Source organism: Mesoplodon bidens (genome assembly GCF_964165515.1).
Source record: "Mesoplodon bidens genome assembly, chromosome: 9".
NCBI classification, from domain to species: Eukaryota; Metazoa; Chordata; class Mammalia; order Artiodactyla; family Ziphiidae; genus Mesoplodon; species Mesoplodon bidens.
The window spans coordinates 104,458,064-104,482,277 of NC_138166.1; the positions used below are offsets into that span (position 1 = coordinate 104,458,064).

The window sequence follows — 24,214 nt, forward strand, 5'->3', positions numbered from 1 at the left end:
TTTGTTTTCATTTTAGACAGTTTTTATTTATACATATCTAGTAACTGAATTGCCATTTTGAAAATTCCTTTGGACTGTACTTCGACTCTAGTTGACTATCTGAATATAGTTGTTTTAGTCTGTTTGGGCTGCCATAACAAAGTATCATAAAATGGGTAGCTTACAAAGAACAGAAATTTATTTCTCACAGTTCTGGGAGCCGGGAAGTCCTAGGTCAAGGTGCTGGCCTGGTTGTCTTCTAATGAGGACCCCCAGCCTTCTCACTGTGTACTCACATGGTTGGAAGGTGTGAGGGAGCTCTCTCGGGTCGCTTTTACAAGGGCACTGATCGCAATCATGAGATTCCACCCTCATGACCTAGACATCTCCCAAAGGCTTCACCTCCAGACACCATCACATTGGGTGTTAGGATTCAACACATGAATTTGTGGGGGGGGGGCACAAATATTCAGTGCATGACAATAAAGAATATCTTTCTGTTGCTGACATAGTAACGCAATTAGAAGAGGAAGAGGCATTTAGTATACTCTGTTAGGGGGAATAATTTTTTCAGTTTTATGAGGAAACATTTATTGTGAAAATATAGAGACACTTCTTGCTTATAAATGTAGTTAACAAATATATTCCATTCATTGTTGAGCTATAGATTTGTAATAGTTTTTCTAACATAATGGGTAACAAGTTTTAAATTAATTTATTCTGTGAGTTATTTGTTTCCCAATTCCATTCTGTGACAGCATTATTATATATTGATCTTTTGAGTTAGTTAAGTAACCCTTGAAATAAGCCTTTGGAATTTTTTTAGCCATATGTCTTCAAGTGTATGTGGCATGTTCAATTTTTTGTTAGGATTGGATACTTAGTAAGTCTAAACTTAGATTTAGGTACAAAACCTTGCGTTTTAAGTGTTATCATGCATTTTTAATTGTTTGGCATTTATCTGTTGTGATTTAACAGGTGGAATATGATTTCTTTTTTTGCAGTTTTAAAACTGCCTTCGTTTATTTTACTCAGAAATTAACTGTTTTTTAAAAAATTTGTGGCTCGTATAAACTAGTTGAATATTGAAATGTATTTTCATGCAGATTTTTAATATTTTGATTTTTTAAATAGGAGTTTATAGTTTGCGTCATAGATTTAAAAAAGAAAACAAGTTCTTAAAATTCCATCTATGATTTTCTGTTTATATAGTAATACTCCTAGTTTTACCGGGACGTTTTAGAAAATAGATACCACCCGTTTCATTCTAGAAGTTAGAATGAAACGTAGTCTGTTTGCTTTCAGTCCTGGACTTTTGCCAGGTAGACCTGTTTCTCATGGTTGGTCTGATGCTCCCTGTCAAATAAGCTGCAGCTGATGATAGAGGGGGCGCCTTATGCAGTAGGAGTCTGGTGCTGGCCCTGTGTACGTGTAACGCACTGAGCTCTGCGGTGTGCAGGAGGGGTTTGTAGTGCTGGCTTAGTAGGGAGCACATTGAGTTTTGCTCATTGTTGTTGTCAGTGTGCCTTGATCAGTCACTGGAGTAACTTTTCACCGGTCTTTCTAACAGTTAACTTATGCAGTGATTTAGTTTTGAGCTTCACTCCAGTTGCCTGCCTTTCTTTGTATTTTTGTCCCCTCTAGTTCTCAGGGTGTCACAATTAGTCTGAATACCACATCTGGCATGGTCACATCATTTGAACTGTCTGACAACACTAATGACCAGTCTGGAGAACAGGAATCCGAGTATGAACAAGGAGAGGATGAACTCGTTTATCACAAGTCTGATGGACCTGAACTGTATGCTCCCGAGTACCAGGAGGAAGGACAGTATGAAGGCCACGGGGCTGAGCTGACAGAAGAGCACATCCAGTACGCGGGGGAGCCGGAGGAGGAGCCGCTGTACAGTGATGAGGTGTTAGACATCGAGATCAACGAGCCTTTAGATGAGTTCACAGTGAGTCTTTCTCCTTTGTGTGGCCGAAGAGAGCATGGCTGCCTGGGTGCAGGTTTCTAGACTGATTGGAAATCTGTTTCCCTCCCCTGGGAGGGCGGGGAAATTAGACCTTATTATCACTGTCCGCCAGTTTCTTTATCTGCGCTATGACAAAGTTTGTGTTGACAGCTTGTTTGGCCAGAGGTAATGCTCCTTTGTCATCCTGGAAGGCTGCACAGAATCGTGACCTTGAGGAAGAAAACAGCTTTGTGTGGTGGAGATACACTGTCAATTGTTAGAAGTACTTAATGCAGGGCTTTTATCCGGGCTTTAGACAAGATCTGATAAAGTCCTTCTAAGGTGAAAAGATTATTGACCTGCTAAAGACATCTTTAAGGTGCTAATATTCCAGAGTGATTGATGTCCTGTTCATTCATCCTTTTTTGTAACTGCGAACTGTCTAAACATGAATAAAGAGATTGGAGATTAGTTTAGGAAATGTCACACACAATTTGTTATCTGTAATCAGGAAGCAAAGATTGCGCTGATTTTTATTTCAGAAAGGTGGTTTTGGTTGGTAGCTTTTTTTTTTTTTTAGGTTGAACTGTCAAGAAAGAAAAAGGTATTAATGAAAGATTGCTCATCTGTCTTCATGATTTATCATTAAAAAAGATTTGTTTTTGAAATAAGCACTTAACGAAATTTATGTTGGAAGGGCATGACCTCCATAGGTGCAGTAGAATCTTAGGGTTTTCAGGGTGCTGGCCTCCCCCAAGGTGCAGTGTGAGTGGGGCTGCTGGAATGGGGTGGAGGCCTGCAGCGTTAGGGCTAGAGTTCTGCCTTTATCTCTTAATGTTTCCATTCAGAGTAGGTAATTTTTCATTTGAGAAAAAATGTGTGTGTGTGTGTGTGTGTGTGTGTGTGTAGTTTTGAAAGACACTAATTGTTTACATGGAGCCTTAGAATATTTAGTTCCAAACACAGTTGCGTTTATATATCGCAGTGTTATTTTTAAGATTTATTCTTTTTGAATGCTTTCTCTTTAGTAGATATAGTAATGAAAAAATGTTTCTGGGTTTGGTAAACAATCCTGTAAAAGGCATCATGGGTCCTTGTTTTTTTGATAACTCTGTAATGGTTTCTTTTGGTAATAAATCCTTCAGCAGTGTGGACAGGTGCTCTTTGGTTTACTGGTGTGTCCATATACTATGTTAAAGTGAGACACTGTAATTTAAAATGATTCTTAAAAATTAAGCCAAGATCTTTTAAAAACGTGCCCCGTTATTCCCTGGTTAGAGCGTTTTAGTATTTCTACTGCTCATCCCTAAAATAAGATGGTCAGTCAGTTACATCCCTTGTAAATTCAAAAGCTCAACAGATCTTTACCAGTGTCCAAGCAGTGGGGACGTAAGTATTGCTAAAATATGAAGCATGAAGCGTGGCCCCTGCCTTCTGTGAACTTAGACTTTAGTGGAACAAATCACAGTGTGGAAAGTGCTTGATAGCACTTATACGTGGTCACGTAAGAGGTATCTCTCACTTTGGTCTTGCAGAGTTTGTTGTAAAGAGAATTTTTAGTGAGGACTTTCCCTCTCTTATTTTCCAAACTTGAGGTTACATTTAGGCCCCTTGTTTTATAAAATCCAGCTTAACTATCCAGCATCTTGTGCCTAAGATTCAGGTATTGAAAAGAAAAAAATGCAAATTCAATATACTCACAGTACTTCTCCGCATTAAAATAAATTTTTTCAGAATTAAAAAAAAATCTTAAAGTAAATAAATTTACTTAACTGAACGTGTCCAAATGTTTTCACAGAGAGTTGTAAAGTTTAAAGGTACAAGGCGAAGTTAAATGTCTTTCTGTGAGCAATATCAGCTCACCTCAGTATATCCAGCTTTATAGCCACACTCATTCTTTCCTTTCTTCCTGGTTTCTTTAAGATTATTGGGTTTTTTTTTTAATAGATATCACAGTGGTAGAATCTGGCACTGCCTCTTCTTTGCATGGGAAGAGAAAAATGGACTTTAAGCTGTGAAATACTTTTCTCTAGCCCTGCAGTGCAGGCCTCTTACTGTCTTCTTAGGCTGTCACTGGTGCACAGATTAATTAATTATTCATTATTAGAGTAACGAACATATGAGTAGATTGTAGTCCTGTGTGTCCCAGTGGTATTTTAGTTTATTAAATGGTTTATTTAACTGTGGTTCATGTCCTAGTTAGGACTTGTTAACTCATACTCTAAAGCTAGAATTAACTCTGTACTCATCACGAGTATATTCTCTCTATTTGAGCTCACATGTAACGTCACAGGGAGGAATTATGTGTATAACTTGGAGTGGAATCATAAAATCGCAGAATTTTACAATTGGAAAGGACAATCTTACATATGAAGAAACTGTATTTTCCCATAAAAAGTTGGTAGTAAATTGTGGTGTTCTTTCCTTTCATACTCAAAAAATTTTTGGGGGGATTTTGCTGTCCTAATCTTGAGAGTGCATTGGGATTTGATGTAAAAACTTGTATTCTTGTATTAGGAAGAGATGTATATTATTTATTATTCAACAGAATATTAGAACACTGTCAGATGATTTATACTTTTGAGCACAACCAGATTTACTTAGTGCCTTTAAAGTTAACATAGATTGAGATTTCATAAAACATTGTTCTGTAAAAACAATTTTAGATTGGTAATTTATGTAATGCGTAGCAGATTTTTGCTTCCCAGTGAGAGTTCAGTGGTGTAGACTATTCTCCATTGTATGTTGGCTGAAATTTTTGATTAGCATCGTATGGCCTTATTTGAAATCTGACAGTTCTGCTCTCAGTGAATCATGGGTAGTGATAGGTGCTCTTTTAGGTAGGATGGTCACAGTTTCTTTGGGGAAGTAAAATGCAGTGTGTTTGGACAGTCTTGAGAGACAGTTGTGGGGACTAAGGTGGTCTGTCACCTTGGGTACAGCTGCTGTTCTTTGTAGAGAGACTATTGGATTCTGTGCAGTGGGGCTGTGCAGGTCCTGCAGCTGGTCCGCTCTTCCTTCCTGCCTGTTGTTCACTTGAGCTGGTGGCCGGGGCACTGGGGAGTTCAGCTCCCTTGGAGGGGATCAGATCTTGTTACTTGTAGTGACACCTGTAGGAGCCCTTCTTGCCTTGCAGTTGTTGTTTCTAGCCAGCTTGCCTGCTTCCTTCCCTATGCCCTCAAGAGATGCCTGCCTGCTGCCATGCCCTTACATTTCATGCAAACCTGGAATCATCCTTCTAATTCAAGGGAGCGGCTCATGGAGAAACTAATTCTAACATGTAATTTTAATACAGCTCCTGAGTTGAATTGAATTGCCCATACTTTTGTTGTCTATTGTTGCTATAAAAACGGTTCGAATTGGGCATGATTCCAGCCCCCATACTGCTGCTGAGCTGCTCTTTGCAAGCACATACACACTTTCTTTTTAAGATTATATTTCCTTAGTGTTGGATTTGAAGAAGAGCTACTTGTCAGGGCCCTTGGAGGTTGAAGCAGGGTCCGTGTCACTCCCTGTAGCGACTGGCTTGGCATGCTGCTCTCTTGCTCTCATGAACACTCAGGGAAGGCCCCATTCTGGTTTTGTGCTTAGTGCTTTTCTGCTCAGTCTGATAATTGCCACAGTAAAATTTACTAACATAACTAAGCATGAGTCATGAAGGTGAAAAGTGCTTAAAAACCCCAAAGCTATATGAGAAAAACTTACTTTCTCTTTAATGGCTGTTAGGATGAAGAATACTTGCAGGCTTGTGGGCAACAAGGGATGAAAGAGCAGGAAGACTGTGTTGCTGAAGAGGAATTAGATGAGATTACTGATTCCCAGGTTGCTCCTGAAACTGAAGAGGTATTTGTTCATCTTTTAAAAAGAGTCCAAAAGTTTGCTGGAGTTTCTTTCTTCTTCCAGATTTAAATGAGCATCTTTTTAATATTAGCGAAAAGTTGATACATCTCTTCTTTGAAGTATGAGTGTAGTTAAAAAAAAAAAAAAAGAACAAAAACAAAACCCTGAGCTTTCTAGAATCTTTGGACAGTGAGTTCTGGTTAGCTTTGGCTTCCAGATAGCTGTTTGCCCTTTGAGTGTTAAGAATGTTTTAAATGTTTTATGGGAGTGTGGGTAGAAATGTTTTGAAATGCGCAGTATATGTTAGTGCTTTGAAAGGAATGCTGTAATTATTTCAAATTAGTTAACGTTAGTTAATTTTGACCATTATTCAAAAAATACTGCAGAGTTCCCTGGATTTAGGTGCTGTGTTAGGTATTGAAGAAACAAGGATGATTGAGAAGCTTGGTTCTTGTGCTCAAGGTACTTGCAGCCTCATAAAAGGGAGAGAAGATGTGGGCAAATTCCAGTGATGTAAACATAGGAGTAAACCTCCCAGAAGAGAGGCTCAGGTACATGCTTTAGCAGCTCACACAGGGGGCCTCTCTGGTCGGGTGTGTGTCTTGAGGATGGATTGGGGAACCAGGGTGGGATGTGTTGAGGCTTTATGGAAGAGGTAGCCTGTGAAGTAGGTCTGGAAAAATAGATGTCATTGGACGAATAGAGGTGTGCTCTGAGACAGAGGCTTATAGATTCTGTTTTCCAACCTTAGCACTTGTCCTATGGGTCAAGCATGTGAGCCACAGAATCATTCTGTAGTCTTAGAACTTGTGGGTTAAATATTTTTTTTCCTTAATAATGTTTTTTTCTCAGTTATTTTCCTTAATACTTTTTTCCCTCTTTTTCCCAAGAGATCATGAAAAGTGGTATTTCACTGGCTTAGGTCATTCCTTTAGGTCTTACACCAGTGCTTTAGAAACTCAGTATACAAAACATTTACCCTTATCTTTTCCCTAATATAATGCTACGGCAGAGTATATGAACACGTACAGACACTTTCTGGGACACATCCTTGCTTTTCCCTCCCCCACGAGCTAAATTTGACTTCTCTTTTTGTGCTTTCTCTCTGTCTCTCTTGCTATTTGAAATAATTTGAAACTTAGAGAAAAGGTAGAATAGTAGAACGCTCCCTCTTCCCAGATTCTTCAATTGTAGGCAAATATATTCAGCCCAAGGAACCAAGACAAAGCTAAAGAAGATGTTAAGTAAGAAATGGTTCTCCTACCGGTGACTGCTCTGTTCTGAGGGATGAGCCACCGAACCGAGGCTCAGGGACCAGGTTCATGCGGGTCGTGTTGAGCACCACGTTCTGCCCCATGCGAAGCCAGGACGAGCCTAGGTTAGGTCAGGCCTGTGAAAGGGTGTTTTGGCAAAAGATCTCTGAGAGAGAAATCTAAGAAGCTGTTAAGGCGTGGCGGGGACAGATGGAAATGGCTGTGGAGGTCATTCTGGGGGTGAGTAGTTGAAAGGGAAACCTGGGAATCCAGCACCCATTAATTAGTTCATGTCCTCTTCATTAGCTTGTAGTATTTTGTAGTTGGAAAATTAATTCCATTGTGTTTTTTTTCCCCCCAGTAATTTATTCTTTCAGCATTTTAGGTAATACTTCTCCTTACTCTGATAATGTATTGTGTTTGTAGCATATTTTAGAGTGAGAAAAGGTTTTGTAGATTTTAAGCTTTAAATGATCTCTGGAGATATAAACTATTTTATTGTAAAGCAGTTAAAGAATAAGAATGCTAGTAGGTGTTATGCTATTGCTTGGGTGCCTTCTGGAACTGATAAGTTATGACTTGTAGATCTAGATGTTTCCGACTTTGGTTCCTGAACTGTATTCATTAAAATATTGAAGCAAAAGTGGATTATTATTTTAAAAAATGGTAATCTTACCTTCCATTTTCAGTGTCTTCTGAACAGAGAGATTGAGAGAGAGAGTTATCTTTGGAGGAACATGAATGATCAGACCCAGCCCTCAAGTAAATGAACTCAGAACATGTATGAGTTAATATAACAATATCTCAGACATACTTAGGAAGGCTTAATCATTGGGGGAAAAGTTAGATCCCTTCCTTGTACCTTATGCCAATATTGATCTCAGATTAATTCACACCAAACTTTACATGTATTAGAAGAAAATGTTTTAATAATGGTGTGTTAGCCTTAGGCTTACGTGCAAAACAGAAAACTCACCAAATAGTACAAGTTTATTTCTCACTGATGTCAAAAAATTCCAGAAGGCATTTCAGATCTGGTATTGGCCTCACAAGGTAATCAGGTACCCAGGCTTCTTCCAGATTTCCATGGTACAACTCCAGGGCTGCTGGTCTTACCATGGTCCACATCCAGGCAGTGGATTGCAGCAAGACTGAATGAGACCATGCCCACCCTTTGAAGACATGTCCCAGAGTTCTCAAACAACACTGTGTAAACATCTCATGAGTTATGTCTTAGTTACGTGGCTGTACCTCACAGCAAAGGAGACTGGTGAATATAGTGTTTTATTAGGTGACAGCATGTTCAGTTAAAGCTGGGCGCTTCATGATTAAGGATGCGATAGAGAATGAGTCAAAATGAGCACCAAGTTGTCTTGGTTTCACCACGCTCTACTACTCTTGGTATTAGGCCTTTTTAAGCCGTAAAGGAAAAGAATGATTTGATCATGCAGAAATACCCCAAAACACTATAAACAAGTTTAGAAAGTGTTAGAGAAATACCCCAAAAACACTATAAACAAGTTTAGACAATATGAGGAAATATTTACACATGAGCCTAAGAATTAATAGATGTAGTAGAGTTAATACACTCAGTATGTTCCGTATATACAGATGAGCACTCCTGTAGAAAGAAGGGCAAATAATGTGCGAAAGTAATCCAAAAATAACATAAGCAAATGATCACTAAGTATACAAAATATATTCAATAAAATAAAAATTATAACAGTTGAGAATTCTAACCTGTCTTAATATTGGCAAAAATCAAAATTATTGGTCAAGTATTTTTTATTCTGTTGGGGGGATTATTTTGGAAATATTGACTGCCAGAAGAATTTTCCACAATTCTGTCATGTCTCTGCATGTTCGGGGGAGCAAAGCACCTCCTTTGTTCCCGACAGTCTTTTCAAGGATGTTTTTGTAGCAGCATCTAGGAAAGACGTATCCTTCTCTGGAGCAGGGGGCAGCCATGCCTTCTCATTATAACAGTTCCCTAAACTCAGTGCCCCTCCTGTAATACAGCTACCTTTGCACAGGGTCACCTGGCCCTCTTCGTCAGATGGCCCAGTGGGAACTGGGGCTTAGGGAGCTGGACCCAAATGCTACTGCTGTTGTTAAGAGTACTAAATTGTCCTAGTCTGTGGCTGAGAGTCTCGTGCAGGCCACCTTGCTGACTTGCACGAAGAGTAAAACCGCAGACCCTGCACTGTTCGTGACAGTATCAACAGCCTGCAGGTCCTCTGGCCCAATGACTCCCCGGGTGACGGTCTCCAAGAGTCACTCTAAGATGTGCTCAAGGACACACGCACTGGGTCTTTGTTTGCAGCGTTGAAAATAAGTGGAGCCAGTGTAAATAGATTTTTCTAAAAGGTTGAATGAATGATGGTCAGGGGACTGCAGGTTGCCAAAGGATGCCCTTGCACTATTGGACGTGGAAAGAGGCTCGTGATGCGTTAAGTGAAAAGAGCAAGCAAACAGATTTCCTCCCCTTAGGTTCCTCCATAGCTTTGCATGTCTAAATGTGTGTGTGTGGCTCTCAAACACGTGTCTGGAAGGATGAAGACAGAAATGGTGATAGTGATCACCTCTGGATGGTGGGATTATTTTATACTTTGTGTGTCAAATATTTAAAAATGTTTTTGCCACAAATAAAATAACTTTCGTGAACAGGGAAATACAGAGTGGCTAAAATTTGACCCTTGGTGATTTGGAGGGGAAAGAAGTAGAATGCATTTGTTTAACTCCTGTGATTTCTAGTTGCTGCTAACTCTCACTTGAAACATCTTAATGCTTGTTTTCTATGTGACTCTTTTTATAGAGAAGAAAGTAAACTCTCATCCAGATACATAGTTTATACCGTCTGTTAAGAGGTGTATTATCTGCTTTTTCTTTTAAGCTGTATGTTCCATAATTTAATTTTATATATTGTATTTTAAAATATTTTTTAAAAGTCACTCATACATTTTCCTTATCCTCTGTCCTTGATTGTTGGTTTGTTTATTTCCTTGTTAATGTTGCTTGTTTTTGTACTGACTGAAAATTCTTTGTATTGCTCTTTGCTCTCAGGACTTAATAGTCCTTCTCGGAGGCAGGTGTTGTGCTGGTCTTTTCTCCTGGCAACAGATGTTTTGGGCTTGTTTTCTTCCTCATAGTGGAATCGCTGAATGTCGGTCAAAGAGATCATTATTGAGAACTTGTATGCACGGTACTGTTGTGGGTGCTGGTAGGTATTATTTCAGTACCTTTTGGTAGGCTTTGCTTTTGGAGGGCTGTCCTCCCATCTTTTTTAGAAGTATAAATAAATTATATAGTCCTCAGGGAAGAGCAGCAGTTTTATTTTGCCGCATACACCTGTGTTTTGGTGTCTTCCTAGTTTTTTGACCCATTTTCTTAAATTAACTGTCTGCAGCATGTTGATGAACCAAACCTTTGCACTCCACCTTGCGTTGCAGCGTTCATGGCTCTGGGTTGCTTAAGACGGAGGTGGAAGGCATATTGCAGTTTTTCAGATGACTTCTTTCTAGGAGTTATGTTTAAGTACACATTAGAATCTGAATTATGGAACTAAAAAGTAATTTCAGTTGAACAGTCTATTTTCAGTGGCTTCTTTTATTTAACTAATGTTCTTGCTTGGTTAATGCAAAGGAATCACTGTACTCGAAACAAATTAGAAAGACTTAATTATGAAGACTAACTCTCAAGCCTTTCTAATTATACAGCCACTTCAGTGTCAGTGATGCTTTCGTCTTCAAACATGGTTAAAAAGGTTTTGGCTTGTATAGAGGAACAAGTGAGAAGTTTAAAAATATCTTTGAACTAGTTAAATTCGAAATACTTTTAAAATTGTGATAACATTTACATTTAGTGATAGGCACAGATCTGAGGTATACGTTCGGTGTTTTGATACATGTATACATCCAAGTTACTACCCTTTTGTTGGTGAGAAACAGTTAGTTCATCACCCCAGAAAATTCCCCCTTGTTTCTTTCTAGTCTGTCCTGACTCCTCTCAGAGGCAAGCCGTGTTCTTAGTTCTGTTGACTTAAATTAGTCTTTCCTACTCTAGAACTTCATGTAAATGTAATCATACATTTATGTAATCAGTATGTGATGATATAATGCTGTGTGTCTAGCTTCTTTTGCTCACCGTAACGTTTTTGAGTTTCATCCAAGTGGTCGTGTATGTCAGTAGTCAACAGTTCATTCCATTTTATGGATATACCTTATTTGTTTTCTCCTGATAATAGATACTTGGGTTGTTTCCAGTTTTGTTTTTGTTATTATGAATAACTCAAAGCTTATTTTACACAGTGTTTTGTGAATGTAATTTTTCATTTCCCTTGGCATTAACTAGGAGTGGAATTACTGAGACAGGGTAGCAGTGCGTTTAATGCTATAAGAAACAGCCGAATGGTTTTCCAAAGTGTTTGTACCGTTTATACTCCCACCAGTCATGTATGAGAGTCTCAGTTCTCCCATTTGTTTGTCTAGTTTTTGTACCATTATTTGTTGTAAAGCCTTTCCCATTGAGTTGCCTTAGTGCTTATGTTGAGAATCAGTTGACCACTTAAGTTTAGGTCTCTTTCTGGAATTTCTTTTTTGTTCTGTTGCCAATACTACACTATCTTGATTACTGTGGCCTGAAATCAGGAAGTGTAATTCACCAGTTTTGTTCCCTTTTCAAGATTGTTTTGGCTATTCTAAATCCTTTGAATTTTGCATATAAATTCTGTAATTCACTTGTCAATATCTATTAAAAATCCGGTTGGGATTTTTATGAAAATTACATTGTATCTTTAGATCATATTGGGGGAAAACTAACATCGTAATAACCATGTTGCCTGTTGATAAACAGTTTAATTCTTCCTACTTGTTTTTTTATTTCTTTCTTTTGCTGTGATCTCCAGCACTATGTAGAATAGAAACATTGAGGGCACTAGTTTTTGCCTTGTTCTTCATAGTAGGTGTAAAATATTCAATATTTCATCAAGTAAAAGCTACTTGGAGGTTTTTCAGTCAAATTGAAGTTCTTTTCTATGTCTAGTTTGCTGAGATTTTTTTTTAAATCAGAAATGAGTGTTGAATTTTGTCAATGCTTTTTCTGCATCTGTTGAGATAATCCTGTGACTTTTATCCCCCGTTTTATTAATGTGAATTAAATTGGCTTTAAAAACTATTAACTATATTCCCGAATTAATTTCCATTTTGCAGGTTCTTCCATTAATGTCCTCTTTCTATTCTGGGATCCAGTCCAGGGCACCACATTGTTGTCTTGTCTCCTCTGGTCTGTAATAGTTGGTTGGTCTTTCCTTGAGTTTCACGACCTTGACAGTCTAAAGAAGTACTGGCCAGGTGTCCTGTGGAATGTCTCCCAACCTGGGCTCGTCTGATGTTTTTCTCATAATTCTACTGGGGTTTTGGGTTTTTGGAAAGAATACCATGGAGGTTAGGTGTCCTCATTCCATCATACCACTGGGTACAGGACCTCCCTGGCAATGTCACCCTTGATTATGTGGTGAGGTGGCCTTTGCCAGTTAAAGATAGTAATTCTGTAAAGTTACTATCTTTCACTTTCTCTGCTCTCTTCTTTGGAAGCAAGTAACTAAGTCTAGTCTGCACCCAAGGCGAGGGAGAGGCCCACCCCGGGAGGAGGGGAGAGTATGTACATATATTTGGAATTCTTCTCGAAGTAAGATTTGTTAAATTGATTTTTGAATGTTAAATCAACCTTATGCTTCCGGCTAAACCTCACTTGGTCGTGACGAATTTTCCTTTTATTTTTTGCTGGATTCCATGTGCTTTTATTTTCTTAAGGAATTTTGTGTCTGTATTCACGAAGGAGGTTGGTCTGTAATTTTCTTCTCTTGTAATTTTTGCACAATTTAATTGCTCAGTCTTTCCAGCTTATAAATGTTAACTGTTGGTAGAATTAGATACTTTTTGTATTTCATGATATAGTAAAGAAGTATCCTCTATCAAATATTTTGTAAGCACTAAAAACTTTTGGGAAGTTTTTTAAAGCAGTGTTCTCTGTAGTTGTTTTCTATTGGGTTGGCCAAAAAGTTCCTTCAGTTTTTTTTTTTCTTTTTCTTTTTGCGGTATGCGGGCCTCCCACTGTTGTGGCCTCTCCTGTTGCGGAGCACAGGCTCCGGACGCACAGGCCCAGCGGCCATGGCTCACGGGCCCAGCCGCCCCGCGGCATATGGGATCCTCCCAGACCGGGGCACGAACCCGTATCCCCTGCATCGGCAGGCGGACTCTCAACCACTGCGCCACCAGGGAGGCCCTCCTTCAGTTTTTAAAGTAAAAATAAAAGACATTTTTCATGTTCATCAAGAACTTTATTGAACAACACATTCACCCTTTTGTTCCACTGCCTTCTGCCAAGAACTGCAAATAACTGTTCCAGGTGCCCTTTACAGTCTTCCAGGGAATTGAAATGTTTTCCATTAAGAGAAGTTTGTAAATGGAAATCCGAAGATGCAATGTCTGGTGATTACGACAGATGAATTAGAACTTCCCAGCCAAGCTGTAACAGTTTTTGCCTGGTCCTTAAAGAAACATGCGGTCTTGTGTTACCCTGATGGAAGATTATGTGTTTTCTGTTGACTAATTCCGGACGCTTTTCGTCGAGTGCTGCTTTCAGTTGGTCTAATTGGGAGCAGTACTTGTTGGCATTAATTGTTTGGTTTTCCGGAAGGAACTCATAATGGAGGACTCCCTTCCAATCCCACCATATACACAACGTCACCTTCTTTGGATGAAGACTGGCCTTTGGCGTGGTTGGTGGTGGTTCATTTCGCTTGCCCCGCGATTTCTTCCATTCCACATTATTGTACAGTATCCACTATTCATCGCCCATCACAATTCGTTTTAAAACGGAACGTTTTCATTGCAGTTAAGTAGAGAATTGCATGCGGAAATAGGTCAGGAAGGTTTTTTTGCTTAACTTATGTGAAACCCAAACATCAAAGTGATGAATGTAACCAAGCTGGTGCAAATGATTTTCAGCACTCGTTTGGATATTTTGAGTATGTCGGCTGTCTCCCACTTGGTAGAACATCGATTGTTCTCAATTAATGTCTTGATTTTTTTTTTTTTTTTTTTTGCGGTACGTGGGCCTCTCACTGTTGTGGCCTCTCCCGTTGCGGAGCACAGGCTCCGGACACGCAGGCCCAGCAGCCATGGCCCACGGGCCCAGCCGCTCCACGGCACGTGGGATCCTCCCGGACCAGGGCACGAACCTGCGTCCCCCGCATCGGCAGGCGGACTCCCAACCACTGCACCACCAGGGAAGCCCAGTGTCTTGATTTGATCGCTGTCAACTTCATCTGGGCTACCCAACCCTGGAGCATGGTCAACGGAGAAATCTCCAGCACGAAACTTTGCAAACCACTTTTGACACATTCCATCAGCCACAGCACCTTCTCCGTACACTGCACAACTGCACAAATCATTTTTTGCATTTCAGTTGCGTTTTTAACCTTTCTTGAAATAATAAAGCATAATATGCCAAAATGTTGCTTTTTGTCTTCCATCTTCAATATTAAAATGGCTGCACAAACATTCAACAATTTTGATACTTTTTTTTTTAATGCACGCTGATATGACAGGTGTCACGATACAGTCTAACAAAATAGTTTCGAATGAAGTTGGAGACAACTACGCGCTCCTGGAGCCACCTTACAGGAAAAACCAAATGAACTGTTTGGCCAACCCAGTATATACGATAAGACTTCAGTGGAATTGTCTGTTTTTAAAGAACTTCCATGATGGTTTTCATATGCACCCTCTGTGAAGCATTACAACTACATGTTTCAGGTTTTCAAGATAATTAAATAGCTAAAGATCAAACCTCAAGATATTTCTGGCAGTGTCCATAATGAAATCAGAGATTTACATACGTATTTAAATTCTTACAAAATATAATCTTAGGCTAATTTAATTTTTATATTGTTATCCAGCACCACCCTTGAGTGGAATTTTAGTTGTGAATGGAATATTGTGAATATGTATGAATATTCCATTCATAAGTATTTCTCTGCAGAGAAAGTCAACATTTTGGCAGGTAGGTTAGTTAGTTAATTCTGTAAGCACATAGCCAAAGGAGATGCCCAGTATTTAAAATAAGAGGTAGTGACCAGTGGCTGAAGGAGCGAGTCTAGCTTAGTGAATGTTGCCAGGTGGCCTGTACTTGAGGCAACTGAGACCAGGCAGTGTTTCAGTTTTAGCTCAGGGCTTGTATAATCCTTGACGTAGTTCAAAGCTGAACTGGACCCTGCGACTTGGACCAGAAGTTTGCATTCTAGGACATTCCATCTCTCAAAAAGCTACCTTGTGCCATCCTTTTTGTAGTCAGGCCCTCCCTCCATTCCTAATCACTGGTAACCAGTGCAGTTTTGTTTCTTGGAGAGTGTCATACATGTGGAATTGTCGCAGAGTATCACCTTTTGAGTGATAAACCTTTTGACTTCTCTCAATTACCATGATGCCTTTGTGATTGCATCCCAATTGTTGTATCAGTAGTTCATTCCTTTTTATGGCCGAAAGAGCATTCCCTGCTTTGGATGCACCATAGTTTGTATATCCATTGACTATTGTTTCTGTTTTCGGTGATCCAAAAGAGAACGGTAAACATTTTCCCGTAAGTTTTTACGTGAACATAAATTTTCATTTCTCTTGGGTAAATACCTAGCAGTGGGGTTGCCGGGTCAAGACTAGAATTGTTTGTTGGTTTGTTTCTGGTAGCCTATAGTATTTGTTTCAAAGAAACGATTTGCAGCTTGTCTGTGTTGTATTTGGATTTCTTAGATGGAGATTTGTGTGTAAAAGGATAAACTATTAGCTTCAGTACTGTCATGTTTCACGTTAAACCTGCTTGGAAAGTGTTTGAACTGTAATTGCTTTTAATGGTTGAATTAGAAATGACTGTTGTAATAGAATCTTTGCTTTACTGGTAGTGATTTCTTTTCCTCCTCTGTGGCCTTGCTACTTAAAGTGTGTTCTGTGGACCTGCACCTTGGCTTCACTTGGAGCTTCTTGGAAATACAGAATGTCAGACCCCACCCTGGACCTGCGGAATCAGAATCTGCATCTTAGCAGGATTCCCAGTGATCGGTATAAGCCTTAAATTTGAGAAGCACTGCTCTGGAGCATTAATGGCGGTGGAGAAGAGTGTTTTGTAAATGAGTTGACGTTTGCTCAGTTTGAGTGTAGTGCAGCACAAACGTAGCTAGGTCCATCTCGCACGTCACTCATTCTTGGTTCCAGATATTCAGTGAAGTAATGGTATTAAACCAACAAAATGCCAACATTTTGGTACTTTAAAATTCTATAGTGGAGGGGCTTCCCTGGTGGTGCAGTGGTTAAGAATCTGCCTGCCATTGCAGGGGACACGGGTTCGAGCCCTGGTCCGGGAAGATCCCACGTGCCGCGGAGCAACTAAGCCCATGTGCCACAACTGCTGAGCCCGTGTGCCGCAACTACTGAGGCCCGTGCGCCTAGAGCCCGTGCTCGGCAACAAGAGAAGCCACCGCAGTGAGAAGCCCACGCACCGCAACAAAGAGAGTAGCCCCCACTTGCTGCAACGAGAGAAAGCCTGCGCACGGCAACGAAGACCCAGCGCAGCCAAAAATAAATAAATTAATTAATTAAAAAAAATTCTATAGTGGACTTCCCCTGGTGGTGCAGTGGTTAAGAATCCGCCTGCCCATGCAGGGGACACAGGTTCGATCCTTGGTCCGGGAAGATCCCACGTGCCGCAGAGCAAATAAGTCCGTGCGCCACAACTGTGTTCTAGAGCCCCCAAGCCACAACTATTGAAGCCCCCGCGCCTAGAGCCCATGCTCCGCAACAAGAGAGGACACCGCTATGAGAAGCCTGCGCACTGCAACGAAGAGTAGCCCCCGCCCGCTGCAACTAGAGAAAGCCCACACGCAGCAACAAAGACCCAACACAGCCAAAAATAAATAAGTAAAACAAATTTAAAAAAAAGAAATGGACTAAAATTAAAAAAAAAATTCTATAGTATGCTGAGTATCAGAATACTGAAACGTGGCTTTGCAATCATTAGGCTAAAAGTTACAGTTTACATTCATTATTTTATTTTCAGGCATTTGATTCTCTACTTTAGGGTTTATAGCGATGAGTGTGTGCATTTTTTACACAGAAAATATTGGGGAAAGAATCCAAAATGATTGTATCTTTTTTTATTTTTCTTGCACACTTTCTAATGAAGTAGTTCATATTTGTTTCTGTTAAGAGTAAAGGACATGTAAGAATTATGAATGATGAGACTAAAGGAGTAGTTTCTGGGTCTTTTTTTTTTTTTTTTTTTTCTTTCAAGGTTACCAAAAGTCTAAGTGAACCTAACGGTCAGTAGGTACCTACCTTATTAGGTAACAGTAGGTCACTAACATGTAACATGAGGTGAAAGTGATTAGTGTCAAAAGGAACATGAGTTATACAGAAAGAATTGTTGATGAAGAAATTACTTTTAGTTTGGGACCGGATTAGGCAGAATTTTTGTAGGAATCCTGATGTAATGAAATAAAAGATAAAAACTGGTTTTAGTGTGATGTGAATGAAGAAAAAAATAGTTTTATGGTTAGTAATCTGAGCTAGAGGTGGTAATGAGCAAACACTAGGCAGTGGAACGAAGTAGAAAGGGGTGAGAAATGTTACAGGAAAGATTATGGAGGCTGAAAAAAACCAGATCAACCCACCAGCAGATTTGGAGCGCTTGCCTGGCATTGAAAGTCAAAGCAGATGGGGCCAGGAATTACAGGAAAAGTGGAGCCTGTTTAACGGGAGGGAGTGTGCCGTCATCTAATGTGAGTTACAGGGTGGGTTATATGCTAAGAAGCTCATGGAACACTAGTGTTAATTTAATTAATATATTGAACTTTGTTTAGCTCTGAATTAGAGTCCAGGCCAGCAGGGATTTTTGGAATTCATGTTTGTTCTCTTAGAAGTATAAGTAATAACAATGTGTAAGACTTGGTATATTAACCAGGAGTAGGAATTTGAATTTTTTCTAACATTGTTAATTTTTAATGTTTGAGATTTTGTCTCCTGGGATCAGTTTAATGTTTCACATGGCTTTACAAATAGGACATTTTGCAGTATTTTTACATCTTAAATATAAAGAGCTTTTATGTGTGCATACACATATGTGTATACATAACCATTATTCAATATTTAATTCAAAAGAATATGAACTCACTTTCCCTCTTGTTTTTTGTATGTCTGCAATGTAGGGAGGCATGGAAACTTTGGAGCTGCAGAAGGACATGAAAGAGGAGTCGGATGAAGAAGAGGATGATGATGAGGAATCTGGACGATTACGTTTCAAAACTGAAAGGAAAGAAGGAACAATTATTAGGCTCTCAGATGTAACTAGAGAGAGAAGGAACATTCCAGAAACTTTGGGTAACTTTTTTTTGCCTGTCTCCCATCCTTCACTCCCATTTCAACTTCCTCCATAGTACTGTTATGATTAATGAAACAGATAAAAAAAAGTTGCCTTTATAGAGTATTATGCATGGCATTCAGAAGGTGGATGGTCTGTGTGAGGAGTGAGAGCTGAGTTACGGTGCTGTAAAGGTCAGTCTATATAAATGACTTGTCTTCTGGATTAAAACATGTTTGAATAAAATATTTGATTTTTTTTTTAATAGTTCTTCTTTTGGAGTCTGTGGCTTAGACCTGCTCTCATGCATACTGTGTGGTTCCTGGCTGGCTCTGGGAAGGTGGTGTGGGGTGGTACAGGGTCATTTTACCCTTCCCGAGACTGTCCAGGTTGCCAGGGCTAATTCTGGGCCAGACTGTTTTGATTTGGTACCTTTTAGTGTTATTATAACCATCTCTTGTTGTTGTTGTTGTTCTGTATGCCCTTCCTCTCAGTGTTTAATGAGACAAGATGACTTGTTTGTAGCACAGTCAGTTGAACATTATTCCTGTTACAGACCTACTGCAGGCTGTTGCTAATCAGCAGAGCCTTTTCCAGTATTGACCCCCCGCCCCACCGTCTATGGTTTTGTCTAGTGCCCATTGCAAAGAATAAAGCAGTGGTTCTCACATTTGAGCAGCAGAATCACCCAGAAGACTTGTTAAAACACATATTTCTGGATGCACTCTCAGCTGTTCTGATTCAGTAGGTTTAGGGTGGGGCCCAAGAAAGTTGCGTTTCTGGTGAGTTCCCAGGTAATGCTGTTCCTGCTGCTCTGGAACCCATACTTTGAGAACCACTGGGATGTTGTCCCGTATTCCAGGGGGGAGGGTAGGAGGGTGGAAGGATGGAAGGACAGAGGGTTGTTGTACTTGTTCTCTGGTCTTGGTCAAAGTAAAAGTCAAGAAACTACCCATTAGTTAACTACCTTTATTACTTCATAAAACTGTTATTTGTAACCGTTTCCAGTCGAAACCCTGAGTGTGTGTCTTTAAGTGGCAGATAGGAGTTCTCTGTCAGGGCACTAAGCTCACAAGATGCCAGAGTTAACAGTAGTGAGCCAGTCTTACCATGTTCCTGTACTAAGTGAGGTTTGTGGAAAGGTTGGCCTAGAGACTTAGTGTTCTCCATTTCTTCTCCCTCCAGTTTCCTCCTTCTACCTTTTGGCCCAGGATTTCCCTGGACTGTTCTTAAGTTACGGTATAAAGTTGCCGGTTAGTCTGAACCAGTACACCATAGGTTTCTAAGAAAGCAGAGCTGAGAAGTTGGGCTTGGGTAAAAGGAGATGAATCAAAGGTCTTAAAACGGGGATGAAATGACCAAAAGTATCCGTCAGCAGGAGTAATTGGTAACATTACAGAACAAGCTTATTGGAATAGATAGACATCTCAATCTTGGGCTGGGATAAGATGAACAAAGGAGAGATGGCACCCCCTAGCTGAACACCAGAGGGCAATGGGCAGCGGCTTATTAGGGAAGGAGGGTGCCATGTGGGGTGGGTGGTGGTGAATCATCCCTTTTCTGCTTCTGTGTAGCTGGGCTGCGGCTTTGTTACATAAATTGGGGAACATGTGTCAGATCTTAATAACTGGGATAGCTACACGTTCTAAGGATGTGAAATCACTTCACAGACAGCGTCAGGAATGGTGGCCTTCCCTCTCTGCAGCCAGCTCCTTATGGGCCCTGGTGCATTTTATGGATCTCCCTCCCCGCATCCTCAGTGCCCTTGCTTCTCCCATCCCCCCTGGTCCTCAGCTACGGTCTTCTCATCTCTTTGCACTTTACCTTGACCCAAGCACTGATGTGTTCTGAAATGTCCAGCTTGCCTGTGTTCATAATTTGTACTTGTTTCATTCCTGCATCTCTTTCTTTTCAGGGTCTTTGCCTCATTTCATTCTTTTCAGGGTCATTTGTACTTCCTTTACTGAAAAGAATTTGTGTCGAATCTTTTTTTTTTTTTTTTTTTCCTTTTTTTCTTTTTAAGGCATTTCTCAGTTGCTATAGTCACGTCATCCTGAGACAGGAGGGTGGAAGGGGGATAGTGATGGGCAGGTTGGCCCTTTACATACGGGCAGAGAGGGCCTGGGGTTCTTAGAGGCAGAGTGTCTGAAGCATAAACAGCTTGACCATTTACCATTTTTTTAAACATTAAAAAAGGCTTTAAATGTATTTGTGCAGAATGTGATTCTTTGGCTAGATAATAGGGCAAGTAAAAATGATACTTAAAAGTATCTTTCTCTGTTCCTTATTTGTAAGCCCTAACTTAAGAAAGCTTAGTGTTTGAAAACATGAGTTTTCTAGTAACTGAAAAGTTAGGATTATTCCCAGTACAAAAACGATTTTTCTGTTCATTTTAGAGATTGGTTTCCTAAAGCAGTGAGCTCCCTTATTTCCTTAAGACCCCTCCCCCCCAACAAAAGGTTAATTTTATATAGAAGAAGAATATTCAGTGAGAAAGAGAAGCTACTACAGTATTTGGTATACTAGAAATTCACATAAATTTGTACTCATCGCTTTGTATATTCCTGGTGATAGAAATATCAGTTTCAGGTTCTGTATACAGATGCTTGCACTTATTTGATTGTATAAAGCTGCTTACCTACTCTTTGTAATGGGATTAAAATACCTTGCTACCAGAGTATATATGTCGTCTCATATGATATGTGTTTTTTGACAAATGATGTCTTTTAACATTCTGAATACAAATAAAAACAATTATTTTGTGATATCATTGATTAATGTTAAGAACACTCCACTCTAAAAAGAATGAAATGATGGTCTGGCATCCCCCATTTCTGACCCTTCCATCTGCATGTGGACTAGTGAGTTCTTTTCAAAATCTGGAAGGGCATTTGGTCACTTTTAGTCTTCTTTACATTCAAATATGTGATGTCATCCTTAAATATGAAGAACACTAATTGATATTTATGACAGTCTTGACCATTGGAGAGCCTAATTCACAGTTGTTGATCTGTATTTTGAATTACACATTGGATTAGATATGGAATTTGGGGCTTTTACCTGAGTTACGATCTTAAGTAGTGAGCTTTTATCCTCAACCAGGATTCTGGGAATTAAGTACCTTAGAGAAAATGTGACCGTTTCTCAGTTTTCCCAAGGATGGTACAAAACTACGTACTTAGGAAATACATTCATTCATTACATAAAAAGGACCCCATTGGGTAAAAGGGCTTAATTCTCTGACAGAATGCAGTTGAGAAGGGTTTCTAGCACATGCATGTTTAAGGGAAAGATCTATTTTGAATGGAAGTGTCAAAAGCCATCTCTAAACTGTGGGTGTCATTGGCCAGTTACCCTGAGGTGTCAGCACAGCAGTTCACAGCTGCCAGTTCTTTCACCCTGGGAGGTGGACCTCAGATTCTCTTCGGAAGCAGTACAAGCGATAAATGAAAGACCATGTTTATTTCAGTTAGGCTTTGACTGTTCTTTCTCTACGAGGAGGCATCTAGATTTTGCCGTATTCTCAGTTTCATTGGCACATGTAATATGTTAAATTATGTGTTACTGCTTTAGCCTGAAGACCGTTGTTATTATGCCCACATAAAGTTCTCTTGAAATAATACCCTCGGTTAATTTTGCTTAAGGCAAAGGACCTTTGGGAAAAATATTTTCATCTAGTAATAAACAGTTTAAGGTCACCTAGTACCAGCAATAGGATACTGCCTTCAGTTTACACGATGGTCCTTGTATTTGCGAGATTTTCACAAATTTCTTGATTCAGTTATCTGTTTAAAAAAAAAAAAACCTCAGACTGTCTTTTGTGTTTATTTTGCCAAGTAAACTGTTTTATAGATATTCATTATGTATTAGTTCGACTATTATAAAATTATTTATATGTAAATATGTTTTTCTTAAGCACATTTTAGAAAGGGACAACACTGTAAAACCTTGTTACACTGAGCTATATCTCTTTACTTTGGAATATGGACATAGTTCAGAAAACGCTTAAAGGGAAATTAACATTTCAGTTGAAGTTACAAATGTAATTTCCATCCTGTCATATTTTGGTGACCTTTTGTGACAGCTTGTCTCAATTGGAGGAAAGCATTTTTACTTGCTGATTAAAGATGTCATTTGAAACCATTTTATTACTGGGGATAGTGAAATTAATCTTGACACTTAGAACCACTAGCAAAATAATTGCTGATTCACTGCATAAAATGTGTATGTGAACCAATCATGTAGTCAAGATGAGAATAAAAGTCTGTGCTTGTTAAGAAGAGATTAAATTTTCTTTTGAATGGAGTCAAAGATTCATTTGAAGGGAAGGGGAATACCATAGAAACAATTTTAAGAAAATGAAATGTGGCTTAGAGATTTTGGAAGAGTTTGGAGATGATGATGGAATCCAAGGTAGGAGATAAACTGGTAATATTTAAAATTTACCCTTCACTGTGGAAGAGGGCATAACAGTGCTTCTTAGTAGAATTCACTGAAATCTTTAGAAGGTATTCATTTATTAATGGAAGATATATTATCATAACTTAGATAATATTTTAAAATAAAGGAACCATATTTGAATAAGTTAGCATTTTTCTTCTAGGAATTCAGAATAATGTGCCAACTGAAGTTTCTTAGGGCCAGAGACTGTATGTTTCTTGTATCCCTAAAGCATTGGTCAGAGAGGTGAGCAGCACCTACTGGGTGTCCCAGAAATATCTGCATTAATGGGTTTTTTCTTTTCTGGCTTTGCTCTCCTTTGCTGTAGCTTCCCTATCAGACTGCATGGATGTAAGCCTTTCTTCACAGAGTAAAGTTGTTATTTTAAAAAAAATAAATCTGAAAATCTGAAATGACTGTATTAAATAAGTTTCCATTCTTTATGAAATTAACCTAAGTATTTGACTCGAGAGTGATTTTATTAGTTTTGCTTTTAAAGCAGAACAATCAGGAATTTGTCATTTTTGAGTCTCTCTGCCACTGTGTATTAACTAATACTTGTCCTGGTTCCGCTGAGAAGAGTGTCCTGGTTTAAGGCTGGGGGAGCCAGGTCTTGACCAGCGTCATCCGCCATCACTGCAAGATGCCTAGCAGATTAAGGGCGGTGGTTGGGTTGAACTTCAGCTCCTTCTTTTTAGCTTCCCTCAGCACAAATGAAAACACTTTAAAATTTGCAGGAGATCCTTGTATTTTATTACAAGGGAAAGGCATGTCTTCCATTTAACTAGTCTCACTCACGGGGCCTGCATGTCTCTGTGATTGTATCCTACTTGATGCTGCTAGTTGAGTTGTTTGTAGTGGGTGAAGCACTTGCTGTTCCTAAGTTTCATTGTCATGTATTTCTTTCCCGTTTTTCCCTATAAATCTGATTTAGGCTATTCGAAGGTATCTAACACATATGCGTCTTTTCAAATAGAGCTTTCAGCAGAAGCCAAAGCTGCGTTGCTTGAATTTGAAGAAAGGGAGCGGCAGCATAAACAGGGACGCTACGGCTCAAGGCGGGGAGGAAGGAGAGGAGGTTCGTCCATGTGTCGTGGAGTGGGAGACCAGAGGAGAGAGAACAGTGAGAGGGGAAGAGCCAAGGATCACAGGCCCGCCCTGCTGCCCACACAGCCACCTGTGGTGGTAAGTTGTATAGTTTCATTGTGGGAGCTTGCAACTTCAGAACAAATGAAAATACGCTTTTGTGTAGGTATCATATTTTGCATTTATCTTAGTCTGAAATTAAAATTTAGTAAAAGGCATAATGGCTCAAGTTTCTTTGTAATCTATAGTATGATTT

At 39.5% G+C, this 24,214-nt stretch overlaps 1 protein-coding gene across 3 annotated transcripts in view; it reads left to right on the forward strand.

Annotated features, from left to right (window-relative positions):
- The window catches only part of RBM33 (RNA binding motif protein 33), a 117,055-nt gene that overhangs the window by 24,646 nt on the left and 68,195 nt on the right, over positions 1–24,214 (forward strand). For 2 of the 3 annotated variants that reach the window (XM_081243451.1, XM_081243453.1), the window contains exons 5-8: positions 1,624–1,936; positions 5,660–5,776; positions 18,281–18,452; positions 23,849–24,057. In XM_081243451.1, the coding sequence (XP_081099577.1) occupies positions 1,624–1,936; positions 5,660–5,776; positions 18,281–18,452; positions 23,849–24,057 (811 nt within the window). The remainder of the gene's footprint in view (positions 1–1,623; positions 1,937–5,659; positions 5,777–18,280; positions 18,453–23,848; positions 24,058–24,214) is intronic. The other variant, XM_081243452.1, reaches the window with a different exon arrangement.